Below are 11351 nucleotides of genomic sequence, written 5' to 3'. Positions count from 1 at the left end.
TGAGTTCTCTTCACCAAGGGAGGACTGATGAGCCCAGCCTGAAGACAGACCTCTGCTACCACTTAGAGGAGCTGCATCCCAGCTCCCCCTCCCCCACCCCCTTCAACACCACCCACACAGCAATCCATCAGCATCACCCATGGAGCATCTGGGGGCAACATGTAATTAGGAATGATGCTGCCTGCCATTTATAGACATACTACTGCAAAGAAAAGCTGGTAGAAGTAATACCCACCAACAGACATACCTTACAGTGTGCATCAAACATTAATGGGGAAAAGTAATAGAAAGGTGGAGGAAAGATACAGAGAGGAGAGAGAAGGATGAAGGCAGCAGCATACTCCATGCAGCTCTGGAACAAAGCAGTCATTAAAACACATACTCTGAGTGATCATGATGTAGCTGTGTGACAAAACAGTTTATTTGAAGCAATAAACAAATTCTGTAAAATAAGAACACCCTGTCTTGCTGGGTAAGTAGAGCTGCATTTGCTTCATGATACCTTTATTGGGATACAACCCAGCAGAAATTGTGCAGGCACGCACGTGCTACGTTGCCTATACACAGGACATCATGGGGCCCATGGTGTTTTCCTCTCCTCTTGAAGTCTTTCACTGCAAGAGATCTTCTTTGCAATTTTCCTCACAGCTGATACTGTGTGGCTAATCTCAAGCACGCCTGCTCCTCAGTTTAGGAATATTTCTTCTCAATTATTTCCTATTTTGAATCTCCACCTTGTTTTTTTTTTAAAGGACTTAAAAAAACTGGTTGTGCTTGTCACGACACTGTAAGCATTTAACATGCAGGCCTGTGTGTTTGCTTTTGAGGCATACATCAGCCTATTGTCACAGCAAAAACCAGCTGTTTCCGAAATGCTGTAACAATTCTGCCAAGACTCAGTAACCAGTCTTGGAAAAAGTAAAGTCAAACAAAAAGACTGTGAACTCTGGCAAGCAATGTGTGGAGTGGTAATTCACACGGGCTGAAGAAGACATAAAGAGTAACTAGTCAAATAAACAAAAACACAGGACAAATTATTTAAGTGCATCACAACCTGGAATCAAGGAACAGAAGAGTACTCAGAGGTCTGTAAAAGCATCCGAAGGAGCTGAAGGAGAGATTCTTGCCTCTCTCCCACAGATAAAGTCATGTAGGAGATATGTGTATCAGTGAATTTGAGTTAAAGCAAATGAAAGAATTAAAAACCAAAAAGACAGGCAAGATGAAGGAAATCCAGACAAAACTGACTGAACCACTATTTCATTCAGCAGGAAAAAGGGAAGGAAGCAGATGAACCAGCTGTCCGCTCAAGGCACAACGATACAGCAACTGAAGACAGAGAAGACCTCATGCTCTGCTTTGGGGGCTATGGTAAACACTCTTCAAATGAGGAGTTTTTCAACTGCATTATGAAGCCAGATCCAATCTCTCCGTTGCTTTGTTCTTTCACTTGGTTTGCCAACCTGCAGCAGTAAATCGATGGTGGTTAAACAATGGAATTTTTATCAGGCTTACAAACTGTACTTGCTGCCTACAGTTCCCTGCAGAACAGCTTCAAATTACAGTGCACTTGTGTGAAGTTGCAGAGTTTTGTCATCTAACCATCCCACCAGCCCAGAGCACATCACGGGAGCTGTGCCGCCGTCATCTGACTGCCATATGCCCAGGCCCGGGAACCTTCCTTCAGTGCACAGTCACCCTCAAATCAACAAAAGCTTCTGCCTGGCTGAGAATTTTCAGGACCAGCTCCCCAGACAAGCAGGATGGCCTCTCAACAGCACTATTTAACTAACATTCATCTTTTATGTATTCTTCGTGTGTCTTACCACCCCAGGATTCCAACACACTAGCACCACATTTCATTCATCTGCAACAGATTGGAATGAACATTCAGCTTAAGTTTTATTACCTTACTAGTGAATTTTCGCAAATTACCTTTTTGTTTTGTAGATCTTTTTCAGTTCCTTAACAGCTATTGCAAGGGGGTTTCACACTATGAACCTGACAGGTGACTTAACTGTGTATAAAAGGATCTCTAGGTCTGGTCCTTTGGACCACTTAGGTTGAGGGGAAAGGAAAGGTATATCCCTCCTTCAAGATTCAAATCATTTTCATTAAGATTACAGAAAATTATCTGTGGTCTCTGAGGAGCAGGAAAAATCCAGGTTTCAGATTGCTTTTGTAGTTCTGTGTCCTTCCTTTAGGTGTGCAATGATGTAGCTCCATTTTCACACAGAAGGAATCCAGCTGAGAGCACATTTTTTATTATAACTCCAGATGATGCTCAAGAAGATGAAAACCTCATTTTTCTCAGGTGGTCAGAGAACAAGTCCCAGTAAACTGACATTCTTTTCTCTCATCTGAATTCTGCGGAGGAACTCAAATTGTTTGTAAAGCCGTTCCAAAGATATTTTTAAAAAGATGCACACAAAATACAAGAGAGGACAGTCCTGGACTTTTTCACCTTTTCAATCACTTTTCAATCGCTTAAGAACAGTCATTTAGGTCAGAGTAGTTAAACTGCTATGAAACAGCTGCTAAAGCATTCTTCTATTGTAAATCAAACAGCAATTTTACCAAACGTTCCCATTGTACAACTACATTAACATAAACAAAAAAATCAGGATTTTAAAAAATCCTTGGGAGGGGGAAGGGCTAGGCCTAAAATAATGATTCATGACCTCATGATAATTCGAGTCAATGGCAAAAACATTAGCAGATTTTGTTACTAGTAGGTCGTGCCTGATATAAAAAGATACATAAATATGGGGAGATGGTCCAAACTGGAGCTCCACACCTCAGAGAGAAAGCCAAGTTTCCCCTCTTGCTGTCAGACAAGGCGATGTATCACAGGCACAGCTATAGCTTCTGAAATGGCAGCTTCTTAAAACACTGCCATCAAAACAGTTCATGTTCTCCACTTTAACCAAGGGAATTACCACAAGAAAATGAGTTAAGGTCAGCTACACATTGATCACACTGGTAAACAGTAATAACACTTAGCACTCAGAGCAGTTTTCAACTTCAAAGCACTAATGAACAACACTCCTGGGACATCCTGAGGAGGTGGAAGTTCTCCCTGTGCCAGACCCAACCAGGCAAGGCTGGTGCACTGCTGCCAAATGGACATGGGATGGAGAAGGGGAGAGGAATCTATAAATCCTCTCAGCCCTATGGGTATACGCTGTACTTTGTCTTTTCTAGGGAAGGGTGGGGTCTTAATCCATGCAATTAAGGACAGACTGATTTCAGCTGCATCTCTGTGGCTATGGTGGCATATAAGCAGCACAGGCACAAGGGCTGCTTTCCTTGCCCCCTTCCCTGCCTCCTGGATTCTGGTGTGCTCCAAGCCCTTGCAGTCTTCACAGATAAACTACTGCAGGATTTGCTTTGGAGTGACTAAAAGCAAGAAAGTTTCATATTGTTAAACTGATCATAGAATCACTGGAGTTATCCTCCTTTCCATTCCCATAAAACAAAAATGTCTGTAGGAATCACGATCCAATACTAGGCTGGCATGAGCGGCACTGCCACTGCATCACCAACCGATGCAACTGCCTGGCCCCAAAGTTGGAGGAAGAGACAAGCCCCATGACCAAACCTGGAGACGGCCACAGCAAGGAAGTATTACTCATGAAAGGAGATAGAAAACTTGAAGCTTCCTTACATATTCATTTCCCAAAGCAGGTAATAGCTGCAACACCAGTATGTTAGCGATTCTTCCAGTCTCCCTTTCTATCTCATGCTCTGCACAGCTGGGGATTCAGTCTCCAACACAGAGCATGAGCCATTCCCCAAAAGCTCTAGAAAGATTTTCCTACTGTTCCCTCATTTGAAGCACGATTGGGGAAGAAAAAAAGAGTAATTTTATCACTTCTGCTTAGTTTCCAGCAAGAAGCAGAGCTGTTCAGGGCACAAAGGAGTATAGCTGATGCAGATCCAGTGCCTGATTCTTGCTGCAACGGAAATCAGGTGGGTGCTGCTGACCTTAATGGAAATTAGTACCATAAAGCTGGCATTAGTGAGCAAAGGACCTGCCAATGACCTGCTCTCCTCCAGCCACTAAAGATGCTTTACAGGGGCAAGCTTTGTGAAAGCAAAGACAGAAATCATTACAACTACATTTTGGTTGACCATGCTTGCAAGTGTGCATGTGTGCGTTGTGCAAGTGTAACAGGAAGGGGTTGCCTAAAGATCAGAGCAGACTACAAATGGCAGCTGTTCTTCCTGAATTTTACACATTGCTCAAGTCATAAAGAATTAACTTTGCCCAACTCAGTAAAACTCCCTTCCCTCTTTGTTCATATTCACTCTAGTATAACCATCATTTTTGATCCTCTAGCAATTTCCATTGTTGGGGCTTATTTTCTGTGACTTGAGAACCTGAAATTATGCTATATACCTTTGTAGCTCATTGAACTAACCAGTATTTCTTTTAATTTAGTAAGGAAACATTTAACTGGGTGTGACCAAATAAATACTGTGTCTAAACCAACACAAATATACGTTGCACAAGGCTATAAACCTGTCTCAGAGCTCCAATGATATTGCAAGTCAATGAAGCTTCAGTGTTCTCATTAACGTGATTCCATCAGACCTCTACATTGTATATTATTAATTTTTCAGCAATAGATTGTAATGTAATTTATGGCACTGTGGGGCAACAAAGGCTGCATCTTGGTAGTAATCCAACCTTTTAGGTTGATAATGGCTTTAACACTGCCCTAATATTAAAAGGTGAGCATGTACAGAGGCCATCAGACCCAATTATAAATAGAACAGGGATAAAACACACCACTAGTCTGTATCAGTGAAGACAAAACCTCCCTTGAAAAGAAAGGGCACAAATCTTGTCACAAGATTACAAAGAGTTTTGTTGCCAATTTTGACACAAAATATAATCAAGAACCTTGTTTTTTAGAAAGACATTAACATGCTTTCTCCCCTCTCAAAAAAAATTTTTTTTTTATAAAAGGAACAAAATATAGAACAGTTAAAGTTAATCTGGGTACCTATTCTTTAACTCTGTTTGGAGGTAGGAACTGGTTAGAATAAGTGTACTTTTCTGAAGAAAATGCAAGCCTTCAAAACCTCTGTGGAAATCTGCTAAGATGATGGCATCAGTACACTCACATTGTTCTTCTCCATAGCTTGCTGATGTGCGATAGTGAACACAACCAGTTTCTGTTACAGACAGTAGATCACGGTCCTCAGCACTTCGCTGAGAATTCAGCGAGCCTTGTGATCAGACCTCTGAGAGAGAACACAAGCAACTACAAAATGTGTTTAACCCAAGTAAGAGTAACCTCTTGTGAAAGGCAGCACAATACAATTTACTGGTTTAAAAGGCATTCTCATCATCAAAATATGCATTAGTATTGCTTATATGTATTTTTTAATTCAATCTTTTGTGCAGTATCTAGAAATACAGTACAGTGGTAATAATATAATAGGTATTTTCACTAGCTAAATTATAGAGCTGACTGCAGAATACAGCATAGTAGCATCAATATTAACAGTTAAGTATTATACAAAAATGACATCAATAGTTTTACTATAGTCATGAGAGACATTGTAATTTCCTCTTTCTCCAAGATCCATTGAAATTGTGTCAGATGAGGAAACTCACAAAACCCACTGGCTTTTAGTTCAACTCAAATTCTAAAAATCAGCATCTCTAAGAGTCTTAGGTAAATTTTTGTCAGTTCTTGAACAATATTCCTTTCTGAATATGGTATTAGTCATAAAGAACTTAAGTTCCGCTGCATCAACCTCTCATATGAATTTAATTTTCCCAGCCCTTCTGCAGGTTAAAAAAGGAGTATAACAGGTACTTCACAGCTGAAGATGATGATACATTGGGATTTGTAATAATTATCCAAGATCATAAAACCAATCCTATGTCAGTGCAAGAAGTGGAACCACTGGCTTTGCAATCTAGTGCTGCTCCGTATTTCCTTTCTAACCTAATCACACAAGGAGATCTAAAACTCTTAACCACCAAGATACTGGACACCAAGCAGCCATTAAGAAAAATACCGAGGTAAGCATGTTTTCACAGATCCCTCACCTGAAGGGACAATGGTCAGCCACCCCTACATGCCCAGAAATCAGAGGACTCCAATTTACACCAGAAGCTGAAGGCTACCCCACTGCACCCCCCTATGCATAAAACTCCCTTTTGGCCGAGGTAATTCACAACCCCCTAGACCAAGTCAAGAACTTGAGGATCTACTCACACTCCATCCACTTCCTAATTACAGTAACTTTATGCTTTACTTCACAAAATGAGATTCCTTTCTTCCTTCACCAGTTCCACTCAGCTCCTTCATGATATTGTTTGTTAAGATGCAGATCTCCAGCAGACTGATTACTTCAGATGAGACAAAGCGATCCCTTGGTAAATCCCTCTGTACAACACTTGCAGAACATACTATATGCGCTATATGCACAAGAGCTAAACTCCTTGAATTTCCTCTTTTCGGATCCTCTTGGTTTCCAGTCATTCAAACAAAAATGGAGCTTTTGTAGGCCAATTAATCCATCCACTGAATGAAATATGGTAAAGTTTTACACATCCACATTTCTTTCAAAGCCCTGGTTTACATCTGTAGATTTAATAATAGCTGTAGTAATGTAGACAAAAATCATGGCTCAGGCCTCCAGAGAAGATCTTTAAAGACTTGGGTGGCAATATCCCAATGCTGCAGTCAAAGGAACTGGCAAAATTATTTAAGGACTGTTTCTGCTTAGATTTATTTCTGCCAAAACACTGGCTTAATTTTCTTTGTGTCTATTAATAAGCTACCTCTGTGAGATGGACACTTACTTGAAATGCTTGTATGTCCTAAGCTCAGAAGTAGGCACTGTTCGGTGGCAAACTGAGACAAACATCCAAAGGTGGTGTCAGGCTTAAGCTGCAAAATGAGCCTGTTCATCTTCTCTAGCATCAGTCACAAACTAGCATGAAAACAGCATTTACACAATGAATTAAAATGCAAATCTACATTTTATTCTATGAAATTGAGACAAATGATACACACTTGAAGCCTGCCAGAGTAGCAATTACAAACATTAATATAGTTTTAGATGATGACTTAAGCCAAATGAGAGGATGCAATAGAAACGCTGAGCTTGTGAAACAGTACTGGAAAAAAACCCCAACTCTTGCCCTAGTAATGTAAGCCTAAAATACACATTAGTGATAATTCTGCTGTAAAGGGCTAGATCTACTTTGTAACTCCAGAGAAGCCTCCAGCCACAAGGTGTATATACAATGCAGGGAAGCAGCCTGCCAGCAAAGGAGAGCTCAGGGTGTCTCAAAGTATGTGGGAGAGGACTTCACACTGTCACAACTTAATGGCATGCGACATTGTCCAGGGAAGTCCCGCAACAAGAGGCCAAACAGTCACTGGCCTAGGACAGAACTGCCTAGCTGGTGTAAAGATGTATTTATGCTACGTCTGATTTAGATTGTGCTCTGCACAATCAGATAGATTTGAAGGTTTCCCTTGTGCAATCATTTCCTTTGCCAGGAATCAGAAAAAGACTGTGAAAAGACTGTGAACAAATTGTTTAGGCGTTGAAATTTAACTCTGTAGAATCCTTACAGTGTAATCACAGTGTGACACAGCAGGAGTACGTTTGTCAGAGGACTGAAGCCTCTTTGCTCTCTCTGCACAAAACATATACATTAGCATTGTATGGTGTGGGAGTGCTCCCAAGCACACGATGCAGCTATGGGTACTGTCGTGGTTTAACCTCAGCTGACAACCAAGCATCACGCAGCCGCTTGCTCAAGCCCCCTCACCCAGAGGGATGGGGAGGAGAATCAGAAAGAAATGTAAAACTCAAGGGTTGAGATAAGAACAATTGAATAGGTAAATCCAAAGCCGTGCATGCAAGCAAAGCAAAACAAGGGATTCATTCAGTACTTCCCATGGGCAGGCAGGTGCTCAGCCACCTCCAGCAAAGCCAGGCTCCATCACATGTAACAGTTACTCGGGAAGACAAACACCATAATGCCAGATGTCCCCCCCTCTTCCTTCTTCCCCCAGATTATACACTCAGCATGATGTCATATGGTATGGAATATCCCTTTGGCTACTTCGGGTCAGCTGCCCTGACTGTGTCCCCTCCCAGCTTCTTGTGCCCCTCCAGCCCTCTCACTGGCAGGGCCCAAGGAACTGAAAAGTCCTTGATTTAGTATAAACATCACCCAGCAACACCCAAAAACATCAGTGTGCTATCAGGGTTGTTCTCACACCAAATCCAAAACACAGCACTGCACCAGCTACCAAGAAGAAAATTAACCCTATCCCAGCTGAAACCAGGACAGTACACAGCTCCATGCCTACCCTGCCTCCCATCTGCACTGCGACTGCGTTCAGCCCTCTGCACCATTTCTGTTCTGTTAGGGAAAATAAAGGCTTCAGATCCTTCAAGACTGTCTGGAAGACTTTCCATTACATTTTCTTTTAGAGACTGTATAAGAGTTTATTTTTAAATATCCATAATGTGTATGAGAAAATTATTACAAAAATCTTTTTAATAGACCTAATGTTTTTTCTACTAGTGTCCTAGCATTAATAATGTCAGAATATGAACACCAAAACTGAAAAGGCATTTAGTAGAAGCTAGTCAGTTCCAAGACTTTTCACTCTGATGTGTGCTAAGGAAAAAACCCAGCTGGTGGGGTTTCTATACCAGCATTCATGTCACCAAGAGTTTCCATCTCAGACTCCATACAACAAGGTACCATGCATCCCCTGCTCCTCTTGAAGAGCAGTCTGAGGGCATCAAGTACCTCACAGGAGCCGTACAGCCCTCTGTAGAATTAAACCTTTACACAAGATAGCCCATCAATGTTTTTGTGAACTGTTGAAAAATACGCTGACAAGGATAAAAGAAAATAGTCATTTGGAATTTTGCAGAGAAAAGCCACTCTAAATCATTTCCAACTGCAATAAGTTTTTGCTCCTGTTTTACGAGTAATAGAGGAGACTATCCCTGCTTTATAAACTCAATCAGTTAATATGTTTAAGAAAGTAGACAAGTTTGTCTCCTGCGGGGGTTTTCAAATATTGTCTTTCCTTGTGGCTGCCAGTATTTCAACATCCCGTTCCAGAAACACTCTTTATTACCCTTTGGGAAAAAAAAAAAAATTAAAAAAACCCACAAGAAACAGCTGCATCCGAGGAAAAGAAAAATGGTTAGAAGAACAAAAAATGGTAAATTACATTTACATATTAGGCAATACTAAAGGGTTGTACGCTGCTCCCCGCTGCTACAGTACACCAGAGGAATAAGCAGAATGTAAAAGTCTTTTCACTCTAATCTCTCAGGATGTTCTACAGACAAACAAGAGCTCACATCTCCAATAACCTCCACGTCAATGCATTCTGCAACTTCAAGACTAAGTTTCAAGTGTGTTTCAACTCAATTCTGCAGTAATTTCAGCTCTTGAAGAACAAGTACTGAACAGCCTTAGTCCCATCACGCGGGTCCCCTCTGAACGTGCTCAGAACTTTGCTAACACTCTTCCTGCAACCAAGCAGTTTTCTCTTCTGAGCTGCATAAATTTGCTGCTGATCCAAATGCAGACGAACCTCGGAGGGTCCTTTGTGCCCATGGAAGTTCTAAGTTCACTCTGTCCTTTCCAAGAAGAACAACAATGCATACACCAAACAGGGTATTGCTGCTTCCCTCCACAGTGAATCCTGCCTGAATTAGAACTTTTGAGAAGATGTATCCTCTACCATGCCAGGACCACCAGACTGTCACATATCATGCAGAATTCAACCCTTTTATCACCATCAGATCTGATTATTTCTTTACGTATAGCAGCTACTAACATGTTTGGAGATGCAAAATCATATCACTTTGCTTTCTGAAAGGTAGCAGTAGGCAATACCTCACCACAGAATGGATTCCATAATTAGAAAAAGCACAGGAGCCAGCTTTTTCCCCCTCATCAAGCTTGGGAAGCTCTAAACAATATGCAGAGGCAAAAGGGGAAAATGGTTACAGTACTGAAAAGGCTAAAATTTGAATGAGATAACAACAAACCTTTCTTGTGGAAGGAAAAGGAAATGACCGATTCTAAAAAAGCTTCTGTGATAAATCATCACCCCTGCATGAAATTCCATTCATATATGCTGCAAATGGGAGTGATGTCAGAGAAAAACAAAAAGGAACAAAAACTTAGCAACAAACAAGTTTATAAAGAACAAAATACAGCTTGCTGGAATTGCCGAGCTCTTTCAGTAGTTCAAACAGTAGAAGATTTCAGAATCAAACAAGTTTCAACGGCTGTATTTGTATTACAGCTCTAATAAAAATTTTGAGGTTTATAAAACTGGATGGTAATTTTCCACCCTTTCCAGAAGCATCTCAGAATATCCAGGGGAATAATACCTGAAAGAGAAACATTTTGTTTGTGCATTAGACTACAAGGCATGTTCTGTGCTAAATAATGAAACACTCTCTGTATTTCTATTGACCAGCAAAAATCCTAGCATTAAACACTAGTCAAGGAATTCAACAGTTATTCCCCTACAATATTTTAAGAGTCTGCTTTTCAACTTATATTACCACTCATACTTGGAAGTCAGGTTTCCAAAAATATGTTTAGCTTCTGTTAGGGTACGTAGGTAAGTGGCTAGTTTTCAGATAGGTTCAGCAGCCATAAGCATTGTCTTTACTGAGAAATGTAGATGTTAACTTCCTTTGAAATTATGTCCTTTAGTAAAAAAGCATGAGTTTACACAGAACCATAGACTGCCAGACAACAATAGCCTACTGCTGTTTGTCAAACATAAGCACACACCCCAAAATTAATGTGAAGTCTACAACAATGCAAGAGACATTGATTCTAGAACAAAAAAAAAATTATCACAATGACCTTCTCTAATACCAACTCAAGGACAGAGATTATCCAGTAGGTTTTCATTAGAGTAGGACTCTATGGTGCCATTGTTGTCCTCCTGTCATTCAGTTGGTTTTCCACAACAGGCCAACTACATGCTTCCAATATGCAAACATCACCAAAACTGCATTTAATACTTGTTTCCCAGGTTAAGAGTATCTGACATTTATTACTGTGTGGTATTCTAAAAACATGCATCTTAGTACATTTCTGGTTTTGCAGGCATGTGAATTGTAATCTCTGAGCCCTGGAAGCTTTAAGTATAAAGACAGAGGAACACACTTCCACATAATGCATGCCTGAAATGTATTCAGGCAGAAATCCCCAATGTTTTCACACTGAAGGAAGATCTATTTACCTTGTTGATTTTCATTTTCTGGGTGATTTCTGCATAATGTAACTCTTTTTAAAACTCATATTAGTT

General features: G+C 40.6%; 1 protein-coding gene across 1 annotated transcript in view; it reads right to left on the bottom strand.

Annotated features, from left to right (window-relative positions):
* Nucleotides 1–415: 415 nt before the first annotated feature.
* SPAG6 (sperm associated antigen 6) overlaps nucleotides 416–11351 on the bottom strand; it is a 45149-nt gene continuing 34213 nt past the window's right edge. Inside the window, exon 11 of the mRNA XM_055806631.1 lies at nucleotides 416–10416. Coding sequence (XP_055662606.1) covers nucleotides 10350–10416 — 67 coding nt within the window. The 3' untranslated portion in view covers nucleotides 416–10349. The remainder of the gene's footprint in view (nucleotides 10417–11351) is intronic.

This window comes from Falco peregrinus, chromosome 5 (genome assembly GCF_023634155.1).
Source record: "Falco peregrinus isolate bFalPer1 chromosome 5, bFalPer1.pri, whole genome shotgun sequence".
NCBI lineage: Eukaryota > Metazoa > Chordata > Aves > Falconiformes > Falconidae > Falco > Falco peregrinus.
The sequence above is the reverse complement of the archived record's forward strand: the minus strand, read 5'-3'. Positions and strand labels throughout refer to the sequence as shown.